The 24,117-nt window shown below is 42.3% G+C and overlaps 2 protein-coding genes across 2 annotated transcripts in view; both read right to left on the bottom strand.

Annotated features, from left to right (window-relative positions):
• Window positions 1-24,117, bottom strand: part of LOC131698709 (zona pellucida sperm-binding protein 3-like) — a 177,438-nt gene that overhangs the window by 152,214 nt on the left and 1,107 nt on the right. The window contains exon 2 of the mRNA XM_058992167.1: window positions 23,583-23,686. Within this exon, the coding sequence (XP_058848150.1) occupies window positions 23,583-23,589 (7 nt within the window). The 5' untranslated portion in view covers window positions 23,590-23,686. The remainder of the gene's footprint in view (window positions 1-23,582; window positions 23,687-24,117) is intronic.
• On the bottom strand, window positions 17,688-23,573 carry LOC117968454 (zona pellucida sperm-binding protein 3-like). The gene is made up of 6 exons (XM_058991216.1): window positions 23,341-23,573; window positions 23,119-23,222; window positions 22,890-22,981; window positions 22,102-22,292; window positions 21,387-21,524; window positions 17,688-17,949 (listed from the first exon to the last, which is right to left on the bottom strand). The coding sequence occupies exons 2-6, from the start codon at window positions 23,119-23,121 to the stop codon at window positions 17,870-17,872; spliced, it is 504 nt and encodes a 167-aa protein (XP_058847199.1). The 5' UTR covers window positions 23,122-23,222; window positions 23,341-23,573; the 3' UTR covers window positions 17,688-17,869.

Below are 24,117 nucleotides of genomic sequence, written 5' to 3'. Positions count from 1 at the left end.
TTTTCGAAGGCCTGTGAGTAAGAGAGCCATCGCTGGTAGAATACACAACAAGGTTCTGCTTTCTTAGCTTTGGGACTTGCTGCTGTGTGGAGGTGGTTTCGTACTTGTGCAGTACAGCATGACAAAACTGCTCACTCCAGTTGAAGAGAAGCCTGTGCTTTTAAAGACATGCCATTTACTATTTGGCAATATTTCATTTCGTTCCTGTTATTTGGTTTGTAGAATCTATAATGCTTTATTCACTTCCTAACGATCGCTGAGCCTGCTTCTGAAGTTTAGTACAGTAAATATATGCAGATATTACAGTATGAGTACACATCCCCAGCTAATTCAAATGAAATCAATCTGAATGATGAAAACCAGAACGATCATGACGTATAACAGCATGCACAGAACAGTATAGAAAAGGAAATGGCAGTGAATAGTTTAATACCAATTCGATAATGGGAGACCTAGATGATGAGGTGTTAGTATCATGATAAAGTGTATAAACTTTGAGTGTGGTGTGCATGATTATCTATAGGTGTACCATTATATACCAGGCTTACTAACTATTCCAGAAAAATGCTTCTGAATAGACGGATTGTGGCAAATTGAGGTAGGGAAGTGTGTTAGGGTTGCGCTGTTTACAGAAGCCCATAGGTGGAGAGCAGTGCCTGAAGCATGTGCAGCATCGATATGCTTCCCCACCTCACTTCCCCACAACGAGGCTCGAAGAGTCTTTTGAGATGCATTCTTTGCTAGAATAGTTAGCAAGCATGGTAAATAATGAGTGAAGCAGAAACTACAATATAGAGTGATAGAACATAATTGAATTTGCTAATTGTGACAAAGAAGCTGGCAGTTGCTATACAGTTTGATCCTGTACAGTAACAGTATTGTAACTTGGCTAGTGTCCCAGTTCTACAAAAGATCTCAGATTGCATACAAAATGCATGAGTGCTATTCACCTGCAGCTGGGAATCCTACCACAAGCTGTCACTCCTAAACACCTGCAGATTGGACCAAGGGTTCTTATATCTCTAGTGAGACAGTGCCCTCAGATCTGATTGTTAACATGAGCAACACGTTTCAAGTTACCATTAAAGTGTTGATCATGAGCCAGGGGCTCCTGTTCCCTTTGCACGCTTCATTAGCTGACTGACAGGCACACAGTGCCTCTTTTTCACAGGGTATTTGCAATATAGCGCAAAGTAGATTGGCAATATATCAAAATGTAATCTATATATACTTATTGTTACTTTTTGTAGTATTTATTAATGTTTTATCTTTGTAAAGCACTTAGCACCGATCTATCGTGAAAGGCGCTATATAAAAATAAGGATTGATTGATTTATCTAAGTAAACCCGGTCACCTGTGGTGTCCCTCAAGGATCTGTCCTTGGGCCCCTTCTCTTCAACATCTACATGCTTCCCTTGGGTCACCTCATCCGCCAGCACAGCCTCATGTTTCACTCCTATGCTGACGACACACAGCTCTACTTCAAACTGGACCCTGGAAGCCCCTCTGCCATGGTCCGGCTCTCGGCTTGCATTCAAGACATCGAGTGCATCCTGTACTCCACACATAGTGCCTTTACCAGATGCACCACTCGGGAGCCCTTGCTTTCCATGCTCTTAAGCCTGTATCTGTTCTATATCTGTTATTAGCTGTGTTGTTGCTATTTTTTTTCTCCTCACATCCACAATGTTTTTGAATTCTTTTTACATCCTAGTCTTGTATTTCATGTATTATGCATTGTTTCACTGTATTTAATGTATTACAGTGAAAAACAATGCATAATACATGAAATACAGTGAAAAACAATGCATATTTCATGTATTATGCATTGTTTCTCACTGTATTTAATGTATTATGCATTGTTTTTCACTGTTTCATGTAATATGCATTGTTTTTCACTGTATTTCATGTATTATGCATTGTTTTTCACTGTATTTCATGTAATATGCATTGTTTTTCACTGTAGTTCCTGCTTTTTTTTGTTACTGCATCTTGTAAAGCGCTTTGTGATGGTGGTCCACTATGAAAGGCGCTATATGAAATAGATTGATTGATTGGTAACAACTTGTTCTAACACAATTGGGACTCGCTGATCTCAGAATGTGATGTTACCAAGTGGAACTGTAACCCTGAGTGCTAATCCAGTTCACTGTGTCTTCCGACAGGTCTCATTCTGAGCAGTGGCTGTTTCATTTGAACACAATCAGTAACAAAGCAGCCCTGTGCTAATGTCACATAAGAAACACCTTTGAGAAACAGTTGTTTGGTGCAGATACTGTAGACTACACAACACATAGTTTTAAATGTTTATTTTTACAGGACTTGATGCATTTCATTATTACAGAAATCAGGATCCACATAACAATATAATAAGTGTTGGGAACATCTTTAAATGTATCAATGCATACACATACAGCTATAGCCAAAAGTTTTGCATCACCTAAAATTTTTGGAATAATATAATAATAATAAACTTTATTTTGTATAGCGCCCTTAAAAGCAATCATCTCAGAGCGCTTCACAATTAATAGTACAGCAATAAATAAAAAGATTATACATAAAAAAGCACAAGGAAATAAAACAATCATAAAAATCATAAAAACACCTTTCTAAAAAAGGAAGTCTTTAAAATTAGCTTTAAAAACACTCAAAGAAGCTGAGTCCCTGATCTCTAGTGGAATTGAGTTCCATAATTTGGGGGCATAGCAACAGAAGACACTGTCGCCCATAGAGTACAGGTGAACAGGCGGGACACACAGCAGTCTGAGATCAGCAGAGCGGAGGTTGCGAGTAGGAGTGTAAAAAGATAAAAGATCTGACAGATAAGTCGGAGCTAGCCCATGAAGAGCCTTATATGTGTCAGCATTAATTTTAAAATCAATTCTGAATCTGATAGGCAGCCAGTGCAAGGCCTCCAAGACAGGAGTGATGTGATCTCTTGAGCAGGACTGAGACAAAATTCTGGCTGCAGAGTTTTGAACAAATTGAATTTTAGTGAGGATGCTATTAGACACCCCAGCGAGCAGGGCGTTACAGTAATCGATCCTGGAGAAAACAAAAGCATGAACCAGTTTTTCAGCTGCAGGTAGAGAAAGCAATGGACGCAGTCTGGCAATATTTCTAAGGTGAAAAAAAAGAAACCTTGACAGTATTCAGCACATGCGATTCAAAAGTTAACCTAGGATCAAAAATCACACCCAAATTTTTCATCTTAGATCTGAACTCAAGCAATGTTCCATCAACAGACAGATTTAAAGCATTGGTTTTACCTAGCTGGCGGGGAGTACCCAACAGCATTACCTCAGTTAGATGTAAAACATTTTGCGACATCCAATTTTTTATATCAGAGATACAGGCAGTTAGGACAGAGGCAGCAACATTGGTATCAGGTTTAAAATTAATATAGATTTGAGTGTCGTCTGCGTAAAAATGATAGTGTATGCCATGAGACCTTAAAATGTGGCCGAGGGGAAATATAAATACTAAATAACAGGGGGCCGAGGGTGACACCAGAAGTTACTGGCCCAACATCAGAACTAAATCTACCCAGAGAGATAAATTGTTGACGACCTGTTAGATATGATCTAAACCAGTTGAGGGCAGTGCCAGAGATGCCAAATAGACACTCTAAACTATCAAGTAGGATCTCGAGATTTACAGTGTCAAATGCCGCACTAAGAAACAAGAGGATTAAAATTGATAATGCACCTGAGTCAGCAGCCATTAACAGATCATTAGTGACTTTGACCAGGGCAGTCTCATGCTATGAAGATGCCGGAAGCCATATTGATTTCCATTACACGAGAGTAGATGTTAAAACTTCATGCTGATTTGAACTCAGCTCTCGCCAAGATAAGCACCAACTAAGACGTAGCTTTACAGTAAACTAATGTGATCCATATGTGTCTCCATCCATTTACGTTTCCTTCCATATGATGATGTAAATATCCTTCTGTCTGGTGTTAATGGCTGAAGTGTAATGCTGGCTCCTGGGATCAGCTTATTTTGCCTCCCTGGCGCATCAGCACACACAACGGCTGTGATGCTGGCTCCGGGGATCAACCACAGTGCGGCCTCCCCAGCGCATCAGCATGACAACCGTCTGGATTGAGCTAAGTAGGGTACATCTCTGGGGTTTTCAAGTGGGCACCTTCCATCCTCAGTGTTTCGTCGACTAGCCCACGACACCTCAAGAGGGCTCGACGGTGATTCTGGCCACTGAATCCGACGTCTCTGAGAAACCGGGTTGTAGAGTGTGCCACAAATCCTCGACAACCCACTTCCACTGGGTAAATCCGAACTCTCCATCCTCGCTGTTCCGCTTCAGTGGCTAGTTGAGCATACCGCAGTTTTTTCCTCTCATACGCCTCATCTACAGCATCCTCCCATGGCACTGTTAACTCTACCAGGTGAACAAGGCGTGCTGATCCAGACCACAAGACAATATCTGGTCGAAGGTTAGTGGTGGCAATCTCAGGTGGAAAAATAAGCCGTTGACCAACATCTGCCAGCATTTTCCAGTCTCTAGCAGCTTCCAGTTGTCCTGGGCGAGGATTGGTTTTAACACCTTTTCTTGGTGGTTGCTCTCCTGGGCGGAGGAATGTTGTCTTTTGTGTGTAATGTTTTGATGGAACAGGTGACAACTTATTGGTCATGTTACGCTTGTCTTCTAATGCTAAGGCCAAACATCGCAGCACCTGGTCATGGCGCCAAGTAAACCATCCTTGGCTAAGAGCCATCTTACATCCAGTCAAAATGTGCCTTAATGTTGCAGGTGATGAACACAAAGGACATGAGGGATCCTCTCCTACCCAGAGGTTTAGGTTCTGTGGTGATGGGAGAACATCATATGTTGACCTGATGAGGAAACTGATCCTGCTCTGTTCCATTGACCATAGGTCTTGCCAGCCAATCTTGCGTTGTTCCACACTCTCCCATCTCATCCATTCTCCCTGCTTGGCCTGGGAAATGGCCTTTATACACCTCATCCTCTCCTCCTGCTTTTGCACCTCATTGACTACCAGCTTCCTCCTTTGAGCTGGGGCTGCCTTGTGCCATGTAGGAGGAGCTGAACTGAAACCAAGACCCCCTCTTCCATGCTGAACTTGCCCCATGATATCACCAATTCGAAGGGCAGCCTTTGCATCTTCCACAGCTTTCTTTGCCGCCCACTTTCTTCCAGTTTTCAACACAGGTGCTGCCTCCCTTACGCATTTATCGCGTGACTCTACTAATGTCATTTCCAGTCTGACCTTGGCGCACTTAAACTCCTCGGTTAGAGCAGAGATTGGTAGCTGCAGTATTCCTTTACCATAAAGTCCCACTCTGCTGAGGCAGCGTGGAACTCCCAACCATTTCCTGATGTATGAACTGATTAAAGCTTCCAGCTTCTCTACTGTTGTCAAATAAACCCTGTACACAGTCAGTGGCCACAGCAACCTCGGCAGTAGACCAAACTGAAAGCACCAGAGTTTTAGTTTACCTGGTAGAGCGCAGCTGTCTATGCTCTTCAACCCTTCCACTGCTTGTTGTCTAACTTCTCCCACACGAACTGTGTCCTTTAGATCCCCGTCGTACCATCTCCCAAGACTCTTCACTGGCTTCTCAGACACTGTTGGTATTGCCTCACCATTAATGAAGAATGTTTTATCTACTACTTTGCCTTTAATTATAGAGATGCTCCTTGATTTAGTGGGCTTGAATTGCATTCGTGCCCATTCAATGTTATTGGTTAATTTGCCCAATAATCGATTAGTGCAGGCTACTGTTGTAGTCATGGTTGTCATGTCATCCATGTATGCTCGAATTGGTGTTAGTCGCATTCCAGAAGCCAAGCGCTCTACTACTACTCCTACTACCCATTTTGATGCCCTAATGATTACTTCCATTGCCATGGTAAAAGCCAGTGGAGAAATGGTGCATCCTGCCATTATTCCAACCTCTAGGCATTGCCATGTAGTGCTGAATTCTGAAGTTGAAAAACTGAATTGCAAATCTCCAAAATAGGCTTTCACTAAATTTGTTATTGTCATCAGTACACTGAAAATCAAATGCTGCCCAAAGTAGTTCATGTGGCACTGAACCATATGCATTAGCCAAATCCAGGAATGTCAGATGGAGCTCCTTCCTCTCCTTTTTAGCTGATTGAATTTGTTGCCAGATCACATTGATGTGTTCTAAGCAACCTGGGAAACCTGGAATGCCCGCTTTTTGTATTGAAGTGTCAATGAAGCAGTTCTTTAATAGGTAAGCTGACAATCTCTGAGAAATAATGCTGAAGAAAATCTTGCCTTCTACGTTCAATAGGGAAATGGGACGAAACTGACTGATGCTTGTAGAATCTTTTTCTTTAGTTATAAAGACTCCACCTGCTCGGCGCCATGCTCTTGGTACAACCTGTTTTTCCCATGCCACTTTAATCAATTTCCACAGAACTCGTAGAACTCCTGAAGCACTCTTGTACACTCTGTACGGAACTCCATTAGGCCCTGGAGATGATGAAGCCCTTGCTTTTTTCACAGCTTGCTCTATTTCTTTCCACTTAGGTGCACAGTCCTCCATTTGGTATTCTGGTGGATTGATAGGTGGGGTGTCTGACGGAATTGACATAGGCTCCTGCCTTTTTGAATCTGTATGTGTTTCCTCCAAATATCTTTCCAGCTCAACCTTAGATGCTTTTAGTGTGCCATTCTCACTGGTGAATAACTTCTTTACAAATTTGAATGGGTCTTTATAAAAGTTAGCTCTCGCACGCTCCTTTTTGTAGCGTTTCCGTAGGCGCTCAGCTCTGCGCAATGTTGCAAGCTTATCTTTTATGACCCTTTGTAAGAGATTGAGTCCCTCCTTCTGACTTTGTTCTGCTCTTCTCCATTGGTTCCTCAGCTGTCTCCTTTCTCTAACTAAGCGTTCAATCTCCTGCTGCCGTCTAGACTTTCCAGGAATAGTGTGTACTTTTTCCTTCCTTTTTTCAACTCCAAACCTCTCACTTCCATATGCGTTGATGATGTCCCCAAATTTATCCAGCTTCTTTTCAACTGTTCCACTTAATCTTTCCAATGCAACGCAGAGATCTGTGTTTACTGTGTCCCATGCAGTTTTCTCACAAGCTCTTGGCCATTTAACTCCAGGCTTGTGCCCGTTGAGGTTCTTTTCTCTCTTATGCTGGTTTGTCTGACCGGGTTTACAAGGATCATTAGGTTCATCACTAACTGTGTCCATGCAAGTCCTCCTCACATCTATGACAGGGGTGCTGATATCCTGCGAACTGTGGTTTGAAAGGGTTCAAAAAGATTGTTAGCAGTGAGATGCCAGTTTAATTGCCTAGTGACAGCTCGTTCCAGTAGTTTGGCTAGAAAGAGCAATGCCACATATTGAAATGCCACATATTAACTTATTAAGTTATACTTTCACAGAATGGTACTATTGTTTTAAATAAAGAAAAATAAAAGCACAGTAAAGCTGTTTGAATAACACAAAGGAAGTTTTTGTGTCCAGGCTCGACTCCTGGACACATCAATGTTTGGGTTCATCATGTCCTGTTTATATTAGAGGGAGATGTTGCCAAGCTTCACAAAGTATAAAATACACAGCACCACAATTAAATAACCATGGAAAATGATAATGGCGTGTTTTTATTTAAACTAATTTCAAAGGCTTTAAAATACATAACATCCATTTTAGGATTCAGCCGTCTCAAATTTTATTAAGTCATGTTGCCAATTTAAATGTTATATTCACTTACCTCATCAAGTCCAGGCTGGATGCATTCTAAATAACCACATCTTTAAAATACTCGGCTGGTCCCTGTTTTAGAGTGCTTAACATGGTCGCAGTGGACAAAATAATTTCATAAATCTTACCTGTAATGCATTTCCATTCCCTATACAGGTCTCAAATGTGCAGTTCTGACAAACACACAGAGAACTTGCATTGTCATAAAACATATTACACTGTGTAAAAGAAGCTAGGTTGCCTTGCCTTAACCTATCTTTGGGGGTCAAAGAATCTTTCTGGTGGCAAAGCATGTGAATCTTTAGAGGAAGCAGCTGTCTGGTTACTACCAGGACAGCAAGACCTGCAACAGAAGATTCCTTAGTGTAGTTCACATATCATGTGTTAAAAGTACATGGAAGGTAAATTCATCTATCTACTGCTGGGAAAGTACAAGCCCTTACCACAAGAGCACGCCAGCATCGGCTTTGTTCTTTAACTTCTCATTAAAACCAAAAGCTATGAGAAATCTCAACAAGAATAAAAAGGGAAGTGTTTTTTATTTGAAACACAGTTCAACTTTAAACCAGAGCTATAGTGGAAAGGAAGGAGGTTTAGACAAGGAAGCAAACGCTGATGTTTGTATTTGCAAACTACACAATCTTAAACAGAACTGTGCTAGCTCTGGGGCAGGAAATCTGTTCCTGGGAGCAGAGCCAGAGAGAGAGAGAGAGAGCTTTTTCCACGTGATTTCTTAGAAACCTTTGGTTTTCAAGAATCCCAGAGAACAGCACTGCAGAATCTGGTAGATCTGTATTTGAAAGGACAAGCAGAAACAGGTTACCTTGGCCTTTACCTTACAATCTGCTGTTTGATGCAGAGACCGCCTTAGACAACTAAATGGAATGGAACTTTAATACACGTACGTTTGTGTTTTGGAATCAAACTAATCTTTTTAAGTTTCAATTACGAGTCATTCGAGTCTTAATTCTACTTTATTGATAATCGGTGATACTGACAACAGAATGAAACACAGCCCTACAGCATATTAAAATGATAACTTCAAACTACAGCTAAGGGCAAACGTTTTGCATCACCCAGTAAATTAACTAATTTTGCTTCATAAAGTCGAATGAAACCTGCTGAATGATGTTGTGTTAACATATTGATTTACATACAGCTTTGTAGTTTTCCATAGATAAAAAACTGACAAATTGAAAAATGTGACATTTCGAAGTCTGACATGAAATACTGTACTGCTATTATGGCTTATGGCAGACTTTTGCGATGTCATTTTGTAGTTTCTTTACCCCCTCAGGCTGGTGTGTGTGAAGCACCTGGGTTCTGCTTGACTAACAATGCATACAGGCTCAACAAGTTGGGAGCCACAGTGAAGCAGACTGGGCTCTACTTCCAGTAAACCCAACGCAGGTCTGTTGTAACACAGACATGCACCTGGTTAACTGGAATTAAAACTGGACATCTCAATCTTGAGAGGTGTATTTGTGAATCATTTCAACATTAGGATTATTAGATTTGTGTTGTTAAAATCTCTTTTAAGGAAGGCCAATCACACAATCATAAAACAGACCATATAATTGATATGAGCTTAGTGGTGACCTGCGAATCAACTTAAAGAGTGATGACCCTGAAGCAATAAACACAGACCTTCTGTGGCTCCAGTTCCATTGCAGAACTTTGAACATGTGCAAACTCAGAGAACTTCTTTGGAGTCACTGAAATGTCAAGGACAAGTTAATTCCTAAACACAAAGAGGTCAACTCTAATAATGTATTGGGATTATAAACCAGGGGGCAGTGCTCTCCCCTGACTGTGTGACACTCTGCACACAACACGGCCGTGCTTTTACCAGTGAGGAGAACTAGAAGCATCTTGGAATGGGCTTCAGTAGAGACTGCTAGGAACCAGGCTGAGCTGAAACATTATAAAAATGAGAATCCCAATACCATGAATGAGACACTGAGATTCTTCTTTTTTAACGTTGCACACCCTGTTTGTCAAACCTTTAAATGGACCAGGCCCTTTGTCTACAGAGTCTGCGACTCCCTCCCTCTGCAGCCTTCAGACAGGGAAGTGTGGCCTTCTGCAGCTCCTCTTAGCAGGGAAAGTTCCTGTGATTCGACGAAACGGGGCAGTGCTTTTTTATAATTGTCACGGATTGGAAATAAAAGAGTTTGGTGCTAACCAGATGATTCACTGATCAAGAAAGGGGAATTCAGTCACCCCGGGGGGACAGCAAAACAAATAATAGATGAGAAGTGATATTTCTGGCCCTACGGAAATCCCCTTCTAGCTCTGTGAAGAGTTCAGGGCTGTAACCACGGCAACCAGGCTGCAGGACCATCCACCGTCTCTGGGGGCACGCAGGACGACTCAGAAATGCACAAATAAAAATGAAAGTAAAAGTAAATAATGACCTGGAATTGTCTTTTTTTTCATGGTATTATATAATAATATACCACTCTGCATTCAAAATGATCATCCACCTCTACGAATGCATTATTTATATTAAGTGGCGTCTGGCGATCCTGCCTATGGAGAGCGGTATGTCTGCTCATTTTATATGCCACACATCATTATGCTGAGATGGGAAGTAAATGGTAACGTGACAATTAGAGTGCAGTCTATTTTGGATTATTTGCAGAGTGTTTCCGAAGAGATTCACAAATACTGTCTTTTGAGTCTCGCTTCCAAAGACCTGTAATTACAAGTTTTTTGAATTACTGTTTGGTATTCTGTCCTAAACCAGCAGTTTGTCAGTCCCAAACTGTTATAACAAATTATATATTAAATAAACAAATAAATGTGTTAATCAAATTATTCTGCCTTTCATTGCAGCTGTGGTACCATTCAGTAGAGTGAAAATTGTAAAGGGGTTCTTGAGACCTCCAGACAGAAGGGGTAGGCTTTGGTTTAAAAAAAAGGTTCAAAACCACTGGTCTATAGGATGTGTATTGTGAAGAGAATGAAATGTGTATTGTGAAGAGAATGAAATGTGTATTCTGTAAGGTATTTCACCTGACATTGAACTACTATAGAGGATGTTGGCAGAACAACTTGAGGCCCTAGTCTATATGTAAACTATTATCTACCTTCTCCTCCCTCTCCTCCTCCCTCCTATCTCCTCTGATGACTTTGCCTCCTTCTTCTCTTCTAAAATATCAGATATCCGCAAGCTCTTTAACATCTCTCCCTCTCCCGCACCCCCTCCTGCTCCAACCCCTACACCCACTGCATCCCCTATTAACTCACCCTCCTTCTCGCCCCTCTCAGACTCTGACCTCTCCTCCTTGCTCCAGGGTCACAAACCCACCACGTGTGCACTGGACCCCCTCCCCACTCACCTCTTTCAAGCTGCTGCTCCTGCTCTACTTCCCTTCATCTCCTCCCTTCTCAACACCTCTCTCCTTTCTGGTCTCTTTCCCTCTGCCTTCAAGAAAGCCTCTATCACTCCCCTCCTCAAAAAACCTACCCTCGACCCCACCTCCCTCCAGAGCTACCGTCCTGTCTCCCTCCTACCCTTCCTCTCCAAAAACCCTCGAGCGGACTGTACACCGCCAGCTCTCTGCTTTCCTGTCCATCCACTCTCTACTCGACCCTCTCCAATCTGGCTTCCGCGCTGCTCACTCCACTGAAACCGCCCTCCTGTCTGTCACCAATTCACTAAACTCTGCCCGAGCTGCCTCTCTCTCCTCTGTCCTAATTCTCCTCGACCTCTCTGCTGCCTTTGACACTGTCGATCACTCTATTCTACTATCCTCTCTCGCTGACCTGGGAAACTCTGGCACTGCTCTGGCCTGGTTCTCCTCCTACCTCTCCAACCGCACTTACCAGGTAACCTGGCGTGGAACAACCTCCACACCTCGCCCTCTCTCAACAGGAGTCCCCCCCAAGGGTCAGTCTTGGGTCCTCTCCTGTTCTCTCTCTACACCCGCTCTCTGAGCCCCCTCATCGCATCCTATGGTTTCTCATACCATTTCAATGCTGATGATGCTCAGATTTTCCTCTCCTTCCCCACCTCTGACTCCACCATCCCCTCCCGTATCTCTACCTGTCTGTCTGCCATTTCCTCCTGGATGCACTCGCATCACCTCAAACTCAACCTCTCTAAATCTGACTTCCTTTTCTTTCCCTCCTCCTCCTCCCCCTCCTCTGATCTCTCTATCTCTGTTCCTCTGGAATCTACCACACTCTCTCCCTCTTCCTCCGCTAAGAACCTCGGAGTCACCCTGGACCCCTGCCTCTCTTATTCCCAGCACATCTCCACTCTGGCATGCACTTGCCAATTCTTCCTGAGCAACATCCGAAGAATCCGACCCTTCCTCACCAACTACGCCACCCAGCTCCTGGTCCAGGCCTTGGTACTCTCCTGCCTAGACTACTGCAACTCCCTCCTGGCTGGCCTCCCTGCGTCCGCCACCCGTCCGCTCCAGCTCATCCAGAACTCCGCTGCTCGCCTGGTGTTCTCTCTGCCTTGCTTCTCCACTACTCCGCTCACTCCACTGGCTCCCGATTACCACTCGCATCCAGTTCAAGACTCTTGTACTAGCCTACAGATGCCTTGACCAGACTGCACCCAGCTACCTCCAGACCCTCATCTCTCCCTACACCCCCACTCGACCTCTCCGCCTGCACTAGAAGACTGGCTCTACCTCCTCTACACTCCCCTGCCTCCAGAGCCCGCTCCTTCTCCACCCTCGCCCCGCAGTGGTGGAATGACCTTCCTACAGATGTCAGGACTGCCCAGTCCCTGACCACATTCCGGCGCCTCCTCAAGACTCACCTCTTCAGAAAGCACCTGTAGAACTCCTCTGTTTTTCCCCTGGGACACTTACCACTCTTCCTTAAATGTGCTTTACTTGCTCTTATCTGCCCCCTATTTTACTGCATTTAATCCTGTACTTCAGAGTACTATAATTTGTCAAGTGTTTAATCTGTAGTATTTTGTATTTAATTATATCCTGATGTAACTATCACTGACACTTATCTGCTGTATTATTGAATTGTATTTTGTCACACTTGTACTTGCTTGAACCAAAGTCATTGTATTCATCATTGTATTTATCTTGCTCTTAATTGTATTATTACTTGCACTGTGATTCTTGAAATGTATTTGTTTACGACTAAGTCGCCCTGGATAAGGGCGTCTGCTAAAAAATCAATAATAATAATAATAATAATAATAATAATAAACTACACATACTGTGTTTTAACAGTATATCACAGAGAGTCAAAATGAAAAACAAGACACAAATAGAATCAGCAGGTGCCAAGCTGAGAAACTAGCAGAAAAGAGGCATTTCACAACAAAAAGCACAGTCCAGAGCCTTCAAGGAAATGACATAAAACACCCCTCCCACTCCAGGGTTAAAGATAGCTGTATTTCCAGGGCTTGTCCTCTTACTTCCCTTTACAGAATACCCAACGAGAAACCCCATGACCTAGTATTGAAATGATTACATCACTTCATTATTAGCACATATCACCGAGAAGGATCTGTTCAAATGCTTACCTGTGTATCATCCCACACACACAGAACATATTAAAAGTTAAAAAAACAACAACACCATTTAATAGGGCTTCATGAAAACAATCTTCATTTGTGTGATTTGTAGAAAGTTCACACAGCGTACAGTATGTCTCTTACTATAACATGAATCATTTCTCCCAGTCTGAGCAGCCAGATAATAGGAGACAACTGGATTTTAAGCAGCCTCTTCCCTGGCCCTCTATTCTTTGCTGTAGACCTCTTCCTTCTTTGTTGTATACAGGGATATTTTCTTTAATCTTTCATCCGATTATGAGACACAGGTTCTATATCATTTTTAAGCAGTGGCGTAACTTTGGTTTCAAAAGTGCGGGGGGCAGTTTCTATAGCAAGGGCTGTAGTAAGAACACTACAAAAAGATTTTTGTTTCGAGCGGGGGTGGGTGCAGGAGAATTAAGATATATACAGACCCTTTTTTTACTTTTTCCCTGTAAAGCAGGCGAGACAGCAAGAGAGCGAGGGGTGGGCCGCTTCTTAGAGAACATTTACTTAAGATAATAATGTATTACAATTGGCAATCTACAATATCAGGAGTTTGAGTCTAAATAGGGAGTCTGCCGACGAAATCTGGAGACTTGGCAGGTATATATTTTTATATTATTGAAACCATAGGTATCGGAAATCACGATTGAGAAACTACAGGACTTTTCTAATAAAATGAATGATGGAGGTGATTTTTGTACATACGACTGAATTAGCAAATTCAATATAATAATTACACCTAAGGATTTCTTCATAGTGATTAATGGCACATAATAAATCACATACACTACATAATACTATAATGAAGTATATTCCCACACTCTCCATAAAGGGTATTAATATTACAAATGATAAATATAGTAATTCTCATATTAGAAAAGTTTTAATATCCGATATCAGCTGTATCCCAACAGCTCCCAATAAATGGAAATTTATTTAATAACATTAATTGGAAAATTGCTTGAAATTCTCCAAATAAACTGATACCAAACAAAGTTAAAAAAACTGATTTTAAAGTTATTAATAGGTTTTATCCATGTAACTTCTTTTCAGATATGTCTTGCTGCTCCTTCTGTCTCACAGAAAATGAATCAGTCCTACACTTATTCTATACATGCAAGTTCTCCGAAATCTTTTGTAATGACGTGTCCCTTCTGATATTTAGAAGCTTCAGCAAATGAGTTCAAATGTCAAAACACATGGCCCTGTTCCCGGATAACTACCATGTAAAAGTAATATCAATGTATTTGAGTACAATATTTACAATATTAGGTGGTTTGTATGCTGATCTCAATACTGCCTCTTTTTGTAACTTTGTATTGTTAATAAAAACCTAATGAAGGGGGAAAGAATTACATAAAAGTTTAGCAACACTGCCATCTAGTGATTAACGCGAAAATAATTGTTAAAACGTATGATCTTTAATTACCTCAGGGAATAGACTAGCATGTTAAAGGCGCTAGAAACACTGCTTTAAAATCCCTTGTACCTGTTATTAATATTATTAACATTATCACTAGTATTAGTATTCAGATTGAGGATGGGCAGATATTTCACAGGTATAGATAGAAAGCAAGAAAGAACTGTTTTAAATGAATGTTAAAGATTATCAAACACTGAGAACAGAAAGCAAGAAAGAACTGTTTTAAAGTAATCTCAAGGACATACAACATGTAAAGCACACACATTAAATGACAATAATGTTTGAAACATTACAACACGTCAAAATGATTGCCTTCCTACTGTAGCTGGCATTAACATGTAATTATAGTAGATGCTGGTTGAAGAGTCCCTCCATTATAAAGACAAGTATAGCATTATTATATACACCTGTAATACCTGCTATACATCTACACCCTTAATATGTTCTCACAATGCTCAGAGCTTTTAACTTCCAATTGTTATGAGCACAGTTTTGAAAAGGAACAATATCATTTCTAGATGAATCGGAGAAACTTCAAATGTGTGGATTGTTAGTGTCTGGAAAGCTGATCAATCTGTGATTATTTCACTCATGCGTTTGATATCAAATACATTACACACCTCTCTCGTTTGAATTCTCCAGCGTGTGCAAAGTGTCCACTTCCTGCAACAGCGGATCCTTTTCTTCCTATAAGCTGCTGTACTTTACATACGATCCTGTACATTCTCATACATGCCAACAGTCCCTAGGCTATGGTCGAGACAATCCCGATTTCATAGCAAATGTCCCGCGTCCCGATGCATAGGAAGAGAGTCTGTGTATATTTACCTATAAGAAATATATAGAAATAAATAAATAAATAAATAAATCATTTATTCTCCAAAGCAGAGTTAGTGAAAACCCCTTCGTATGGCTGACACATCTGCTGATCACTAACTTATACAAAGGTAAGAAGTCTTCATTATGTCATTATTTTCTTTTGATCAAATACTATTACGTTATTTAAATGAATACAACTTTATCCGCAAAATGTTGTATATTATATATATATATATATATATATATATATATATATATATATATATATATATATATATATATATATATTGGTGCACAGAGTATAAATTGGGCTATGTAGCACGAGTGTTGTAAAAATGTGTATTTGTATTTAGACGGGGGATTGCACAATCACTTCACGTGCAGATAAAATGTGTATTAATATGTGTGGGCACGGGGATTGCACAAATTAGTTCACGTGCTGGGATTTAAGTGAATGCTTAATTAGTAATTTAACCCAGGCACAGCTGGTTATATATATATATATATATATATATATATATATATATATATATATATAGATATAGTCACTCACTCGTGGTTAGTGTGTTCGGTGAGGAGGAGAATTAAGTAGAAAAACTGTTGCTACGCGTGCTAGTTTTAGAGTAGCAAGATACTTGTTTAGTGTTGGCTGTGTTTTGTTTGTCTGTCTATTTGTTTTGGCAAACGTGACGTTCTGTTTTGTTTGTTCTGTTTAAAACGTTGCGTTTAAAATAAACGGGCGCACCAGAACATTTCACTCAGCAGTCCTGTCTGTCTACTTCCTGTCCTGACGTCACCCCCAGCCAGCCCCCGCCTTCTTCTGATTAGAGGAAGTTGGCGCATGCAATCTAATAACAGATGACGAGCGCCCTCTAACGCCCTTCTACAGTATCTTGTTTCGCTGCATCCACATTTTCCAGTAGTCACTATGTATTGTAATATATGATTTTCTTTCCATATACTGTGTATTGATAAATTATCCACCTCTAATGCCTTCAACTGATTTGTTAATACCTCTCTGTTTGAATTTATTACATTCTAATATATAATGTTGTACAGTTTCTAACCTTTGGCAGTCTCCACATAATCCATCTACATGTTATTCTCAATCTGTTCATTATAGTTTCTTCCACCCAATTCAATTCCCCTCTAGATGCTTCACTCCCTATCCTGACCTTTGGCTGTATATTGTAATAAAACCTTCCCTTAGGATTGTGTTCCCATTGATTTTGCTATAATTCCATGATTCTTTGTGTATTTATTGCATTTATTTGTTCCTGACACAGAGGCAGTATCATATCCACTTCCTTTCTCAATAACCCATTGTTTGCCATCAGATCCACCTGTTCATTAGCTAGCACCCCAGAATGGCTTGGTACCTGAGCTGATATAATGTGTGTGTCTCTGATTGCACATTCATTCAGTGCTGTTAAAATATCATGTATAATCTCTCTCCTGACTCCACTCCCTGTCTCAATAGCATGCAGTCAACTCAAGGAATCAGGACTGCTCTGGCTGGTTTTATTTCCATCACTTTATGGATCACACCTAACAATGCCATTGCTTCAGCAGTAAATATAAAGAGGTGATCAGATCATCTTTCCCTTCTACAAAACTCAATCTCGGATATATATATATAATATATAAATAAATGTGAACCAGCCAGGCACCACTCACGGTTCTTGCCCCCTTTAAAAATTACACCCAGACACGGAAATGGATTTTATCGTGCTGTTGCGCTATATTTTTAATTTACAAAAACACAAAATAAACAAAACAAACACCTAGCTCCTTTTAGAGCACTGACTAAACACACAGGAACCTAACTGACCCGAAGGACGGCTAAGCCGTTTACCCGCTACAAACACCAAAACACGACTTACTTCTCAACGACTGCTTGGAAGCCGAACACCCCTTCTGCCGCCTCCTCCTCAGCAGCGATGAGCAAAATTACTGCTTCAGTTTTATACCCTGCACCTGGCTCTAATTTAATAATAAGCACCAGGTGCTGGGGATAATTAGGCAATAAAACAATTCACAAATTAATTAAACAATAAAGCAAAACAATAAAACAAACTAACAAAAAGGTACCTGCACACATATCCTACGCAGGGAGGATTTTAACCCCCCTCCCTGCGGTCTTACAAATATATATATATATATATATATTAGTGCCACAGACGGTTCTGGCATGTCCCTTTTGTGCTATAAGTCATTAGATCCTCTTGCAAGGAAGGCCTCGGTTGTAAGGGTGTGCGGTTCTTTGATGGACCCAGATTCAGTTCAAATGTGTTTGCCCACTGACCATGGGAATGAGAATGCAGAGATGGGAGCCCAGCTAACAAGATTGAAGTTTTTGCAGGTATCAGGCTTTTAAAGACTGTAACCCACACCACAGCAGAAACTGACCCAAGACTGTCACAGCTACTGGAAGCAGGCCGATCTCTGAGAAACAAATTGAACATTTGTGAAACTGCAACAAATATTGTAATGACTGTAATGTGTTTTAGAAAATATTTTTAGCAGATGTGCACAGGCCTGTCGTGGTGTTCACAGAACCAGTCCAACCTGAGCCTAGCGCAGAGTTCCAATCCTGTTGGGAATGTGCTGAGTTATTAGACATGGTGTGGCGGAGTGTCCCGCCCCTATTTATTATTATTTATATTATTGTTTGTGGCGCAGATAACAGCGCCGGGCATTTGTTATTTGTTTTATATATTTAAAAACCCATGAGGATGCGTGGCTGATCAGCTACTGATTATTTAACTAGCTGACAGTCACGCATCCTTACCAAACGAATGCAGACTCTGGCCGAGGGGTAATAAGATAATTAACAGCTAGTTAACCCCTCGGGCAGAGTATAAGAACCTGCAGCTGTCCGTGCTGCGGGTTTGGGTGTACAGAGAGGAGGTACGGGGAGATAGAGAGGAGACAAAATTTAAAATAACAATTCCTAAAACGTGCTGGATTAGCCAGCACGACACTTACTTGTTTGTCTGTCTGGTTTGTTTGGCCCTTGAGCCTTTTTGTTATTGTTTAAATCTTTTTTTTTTTGTTTATTTGATTTATTAAACACGTTGAGTGCCGTAGCATTCAACTTCACCAGCCCATCCACTGTTTTGGTTCAGTTACTTCCTGGTCTGTGATGTCACCACACCTCACCACTACAAGCCATCCTGCCACACATGGATTGGAGGATTTAAACTGGCCTGTATTGATTGAATATGATATATTCTTTGTCAATTATAATACTGTGTATGTTCTTTTCAAAAAGATCTGTGGAAAATCTACAAATTGTTCTAAATTACAAATACAAAACAGAAAATAATTGATTGCATAAGTATTCACCCCCTTGACTCAATATTTGGTAGAGGCACCTTTGGCAGCAATTACAGCCATGAGTCTATTTGGATACATCTCTACTAGCTTTGCACATCTGAACACTGCAATTTTTGCCCATTCTTTACAAAATTGCTCAAGCTCCGTCAAGTTGGACTGGGGCCTTTGGTGAACAGCAATTTTCAACTCTTTCCACATATTCTCAATTGGATTGAGGTCAGAGCTTTGACTGGGCCACTCCAGGACATTGACCTTTTTGTTTTCAAGCCACTCCAGTGTGGCTTTGGCTGTATGTTTGGGGTCATTGTGCTGCTGGAAGATGAATCTTCTCCCAAGGCCCAGGTCTCTTGCAGACTTCAGCATGTTTTCCTCCAGGATTTCTCTACTTTGCTGCATCCATTTTGCCCTCTATCTTCACGAGCTTTCCAGGCCCCGACTCAGAGAAGCATCCCCATAGCATGATGCTACCACCACCACGTTTCACGGTAGGGAATGTGTTCTCAGGATGATGTGCGGTGTTAGGTTTGCACCAAACATAGGGCTTAGCATGGAGACCAGAAAGAGGTGTTGAGAAGGGGAGGAGATGAAGGAAAGTAGAGCAGGTCAGAGTCTGAGAGGGGAGAGAAGGAGGGTGAGTTAGTAGGGGATGCAGTGGTTGGAGGGAGAGGTGTTAGAGTTTGCGGATATCTGAGATTTTAGAAGAGAAGAGGCAAAGTCATCAGAGGAGATCGAGGAGGAGGGGGAGGGTTTAGGAGGGAGGAGAAGGTAGAGAATAGTTTACATGGATTGTTAGTGGAGGCTTGGATTATAGATTGGATATAACATTTAGCAGAGGAGAGAAGAGAGCGGTAGAGGTCTAGGGCAGCAGGGAGTTTGGTTCTCTTCCATTTCAGCAGATTGCAGTTTGGTTCTTGCTGAGCGGAGCCAGGGTTGGGGAGTTGAGGGAGGAGAAGAAGAAGAGGGTGGAGGTAGCAAAGTCTACAGAGAGTTGGGAGAAGGAGTCGATAGGAGGGAGGTTAGAGAGCGGTGGAGGCAAGGGCAGAAGGGGAGAGAGCCGAGGTTATGGTGGGAGGTCACCGTGGGGGTAGGAGAAGCAGGGAGAGGGGAGAGACAGAAAGATGAAATAGTGATCAGAGGTCCAGGGGGGGTGGCAGAGGGTAGAGGGGCAGCAGGCCCTGAAGAAGGTGAGGTCCAGCTGACTGCCAGCTTTGTGGGTAAATGGAGAGACAGAAGTCAAAGGAGTGAAGGAGAGGGAGGAACCTGGCAGAGTGGCTGGGGTTGGAGAGACTATGCCAGTTGAATAGTCAGTTACACCCTCCTACTGGTGTAACTGAATAGAAGAACCACAGTGATAGTTATAGGGAGTCTGGCTACAAGGAAGGGTTACAATCTAGCACTGCAAGTGGTTACAGAACATGAAACGCTTGTACTCTCCCATCACTGTCTCGACCTTTCTAAACGACCCTAAACTGTGGAACTGACCCATGGATAAGGGCTGCTCAGTCCCTGACCACCTTCCAGCACCTCAACACACACCTGTAAAACTTCACAACCCTGGACTACAGCATTCAATTCTATCAGTACTTGCATCACCCTTGTACTAAAAGGACTCCACAAACTTGCTGTATTCTGCTACTACTCTCAACTATAACTTTTGCATCTTGTACTTTAGTTTACTTAAGAGGTAACCATATTCACATTTGAAATTGTTCTGATCCATTTATTGTACTTATTTGCTCTTAATGGAATACACTCAAGCAAACATTACTGCAACTACTTTGTCAAAATTGCTCTCAAATGTAACTTGCCGTTTATTCCCTTATTTGAATTCACTCCCATTTACTACTGAATCTTATAAATAAAAATCACCCTGGAAAAGCACATCTAAAATATGAAACACATTGCATGTCTTATTATACAAGAGAGGTCACCTTCTGCAGTTTGAGTGAAAGTACTTATCACCACCAAGCATAGACATTGTGCAACACAATCGTCCTATAAAAACACCTTGAACACAAGACCACCGAGCAACTCCATTATCTATGACAAGGCTTTTATTATTCAAAACACATCATGAAGACACAGCGAGCAGTTTGTCACTAGACTGGGAGCGCCTCTTCAGGAACACAGTCAACAGGACAGCACAGGAGAGAGCCAAAGCCACAGCAGAGACTGCCAGCACAGGGACAGAGGAGACCAAGTCAGAGACAGGAGACAGAGGGGTTAACAGGACAGTGCGGGAGGGAAGCTATACCCATTGAAGACTCGTAAGGGTTTACATTGGGAATGGAGGATATTGTGGTCCGATGCTGAACCAGCTATAGCAAAAGTCCTTCAAGGCTCAGTTTCCCAGTACTGCTAAAAGCACAGTAACATGCTTACAGGAGTGATGGAACAGTAGATGACAATGCAGACTACAAGTATTAAAAACAAAGTCTTTCATTTGAAGCGACAGACAACTGTTACTCTTTAGATTGGATAAAAGCAGGCTAACCCTCCATTGACAGCAAGTTGGTTCAGAGCTCAGTAGCAGCTGCACTTACCCTGCATTTCTTCCACAAGCTGCAGGGGGTGGTACAGGGACTCCTTAATGAGCAGGACAGCATGATCTCGGACCACATGAACCACGGTCAGGGGGCCGATGGTGATCTCCTTTACATGCACTCGAGGGTCCTGGCCAGCTACACAGAGGGGGAGAGACAGGAGGGCAAGGTTAGTCATTGCTGAAACCAAGTAATGCACTGGTGATTGAGCTACTCCACAATGCAACTCCATTGAAGGGGAGCACACATGGTCAAACTCCACTGAAGAGGGCAAAATGAGGTTAGAAATGCTTTAGCACTATAAAGTCACTGGTCCCCATTTTCTTCCATTGAATATAGAGTAGCATTGTAAGTTTGGCACATGCAGCTGTGGAACACAAGGTGTTGCTGCTTCCTGGTACCCTATCACTTCATGGTGTTTAAACTCACACCAATGGTCTAACCAAATCAGACCAATTGACCTACTGCAAAGGTCAGCCATTAAATGTTACAATGGCAACAAGTGGATTTTGACCCATTGGTTAGAACTCCAAATGCCCCAAGTTCCCATACCCATTTAATGCTGGTTTTGTCTATCATATTTTACACTGGCAGCAAAGGATTAAGACTAAATTAATTGGAGTTGCCAAGTACAAGCGTGACAGTATTTATACAGCTTGGTTAGAGTTCCAGTCCTATGAAGAGGCCACGTCCAGGCTGGGTGTTCAGACAGTACCTGGATCAAGAGGAGCCGCTCTCTTCTGAAGCCATTTTCCGCTCCAGTTGGGCTGGTTGATCTCGGCAGGAATCCTGTAGCTCTTACTTTGCCGGGGAGGAAGAGGGCCTGTGAGGAACCAGGGTGTCCCAGAGAAGGAGCCAGCGTCACAGCACCCACACATTGCAGAGGAGCTGTCCTCAGAGACCCACCTGAAAGGGAGGCACGGCATGAGGGGGCAGGATTAGACAGAGCCAGCTAGGATACAAGGACTGTGCAGAGCCAATGAGATCTACACAACCAGCACTAAAAATCAGTACCATCAACCAGTACATAGGGAGGAGCAAGTATTTCTGCAAGGGGATATGAAACTTAGTATGAAGAGGTCTGTAGAAAGCCACTAAATGTAAAGGTTCACACAGGTTCAAGCAGAGGCATGGGCAGGGAAAGGGACATTAATATTAAAAGCAGACCGAGGAGGGAAAAAAAGCTAAACCCCTTTAGGACCAATAAGACAGCAATTCTGATTCCAGGACAAGACTCCACAAGACATCAGGAGTCTTGCAGGGTTTGTACTTTGAGGAGAGAGCTGCAACTGAGCCATAGGGGTAGCCTGCCATGATTGCAGAGGCAAAGTTCATCCCACACATGCTCATCTGGATTGAGAGCTGGGAATTGTGCTCGACAAGCTAGACCAAGGTCCAAGAGCCAATCACTAACAATAGCATGGTGGAAGGAGGCAGGGTCCACATGAAGACTAATCTGTTCAGCATAGAGGATCTGCTCACTCTTGCACTGCAAGAGCTTACCTGTAGGTTTGCTTCCGATAGGAGCAGGCCTTGTTGGAGGCATCAGCTGGTTTGTCAGCATTGACTGCCCTCAGTGTGCAAGTCATGTAGATCTGAAACAAGAGGGGAAGGAGTCACAATGGGAATGCAGTCAAACACACCACAGCAAATAAATGCAACAGAAAAGCACACTGGTCATAGTACACGTAGACAAGACAGTTAGTATTTACCAGGTCTAGCCAAGCCTTACCATGCTCCTGGAACTTGAAAGCAGTGATGTCAAAGCGCAGCTTGTTCAGAGCAGGTCTAGTGAATGAAGAGGAGGAGTCTGGAGACTTGCCATCCATCAGGCAGCTGGGAGAGACAGACGAGCATGAGGAGGGTTACACCTCCAAACACACTGCATTGAAACAGGTTCAATAAAACAGAGTGCAGCAAGAGCCGGTGTGTTTGAAGTAACTCCAGTTCTCACCCAAGCTTGTCCACGATTGCATATCTGGGCACAGAGTCCTTGTTGTCACGATGCAGCTGTCGACGTAGAGCCGCAGCGGCACATTGTTGTCGACAGCAACAGAAGAATCGACGTGAAGGAGGTCACCCAGGTAGAGGACATTGGAGAATCTGGGACCACTCCAGTTATCTGGAACAGGAAGCATGGAGACAGCACAGCATTAAAAAAATAATACAACACAAACCCAGTCCATTCCTTCATACCATTCATGAGCAGCAAGGAGAAGTCCAGGATTTGCTCTGTAGAGGCTGTTGAAGTGAAGGGCACCCAGGTTGGTTTTATGGGGCTGCTGCTGACATTCCACCTCCTGAAAGAAATAAAAACCACATCCTTGTAAGGGGTATCATGCATCACTGGCATCCTATTTGAGATAACACAGGAATACAAGATGTTGGCGTCAATAGAATTGCCCACATCTTATACCACAGCAGCAGAGACTTGAGCACCCTGGTACAAGCGAGTGACCAGCAACAAAGTGATTTAGTGTGAAGTTCACAGATACGGCCCCTCAGGTCCCCCGTTTGCTTGGTACAGTACCTCGGGTATCGGCATTCAAGGAGAATCAGCCATATTAACCCTGGTGATGATGCCAACGCTGGCAGGCTTGTAATAGAAATGGTTTGTGTAGCTCAGGAAGTCTGGGAATACCTACGGAAAGTTGAAGGAACCCCTTTAATTTTTTTAATAAAATAAATAAAGTGAAGTTGTCTTGTGCTTTAATCCCTTTACGGTACACAA

Source organism: Acipenser ruthenus, chromosome 18 (assembly GCF_902713425.1).
Source record: "Acipenser ruthenus chromosome 18, fAciRut3.2 maternal haplotype, whole genome shotgun sequence".
Lineage (NCBI taxonomy): Eukaryota > Metazoa > Chordata > Actinopteri > Acipenseriformes > Acipenseridae > Acipenser > Acipenser ruthenus.
The sequence above is the reverse complement of the archived record's forward strand: the minus strand, read 5'-3'. Positions and strand labels throughout refer to the sequence as shown.

Excerpts from the sequence above, each read along its gene's own strand:
- LOC117968454 (XM_058991216.1), bottom strand. Across the intron at positions 22,293-22,889 it reads TATCGGAAGCAAACCTACAG|GTGGGTCTCTGAGGACAGCT; the intron begins GTAAGCTCTTGC and ends CCTCCCTTTCAG. Across the intron at positions 17,950-21,386 it reads GCTTGTGGAAGAAATGCAGG|AGATCGGCCTGCTTCCAGTA; the intron begins GTAAGTGCAGCT and ends TTTGTTTCTCAG.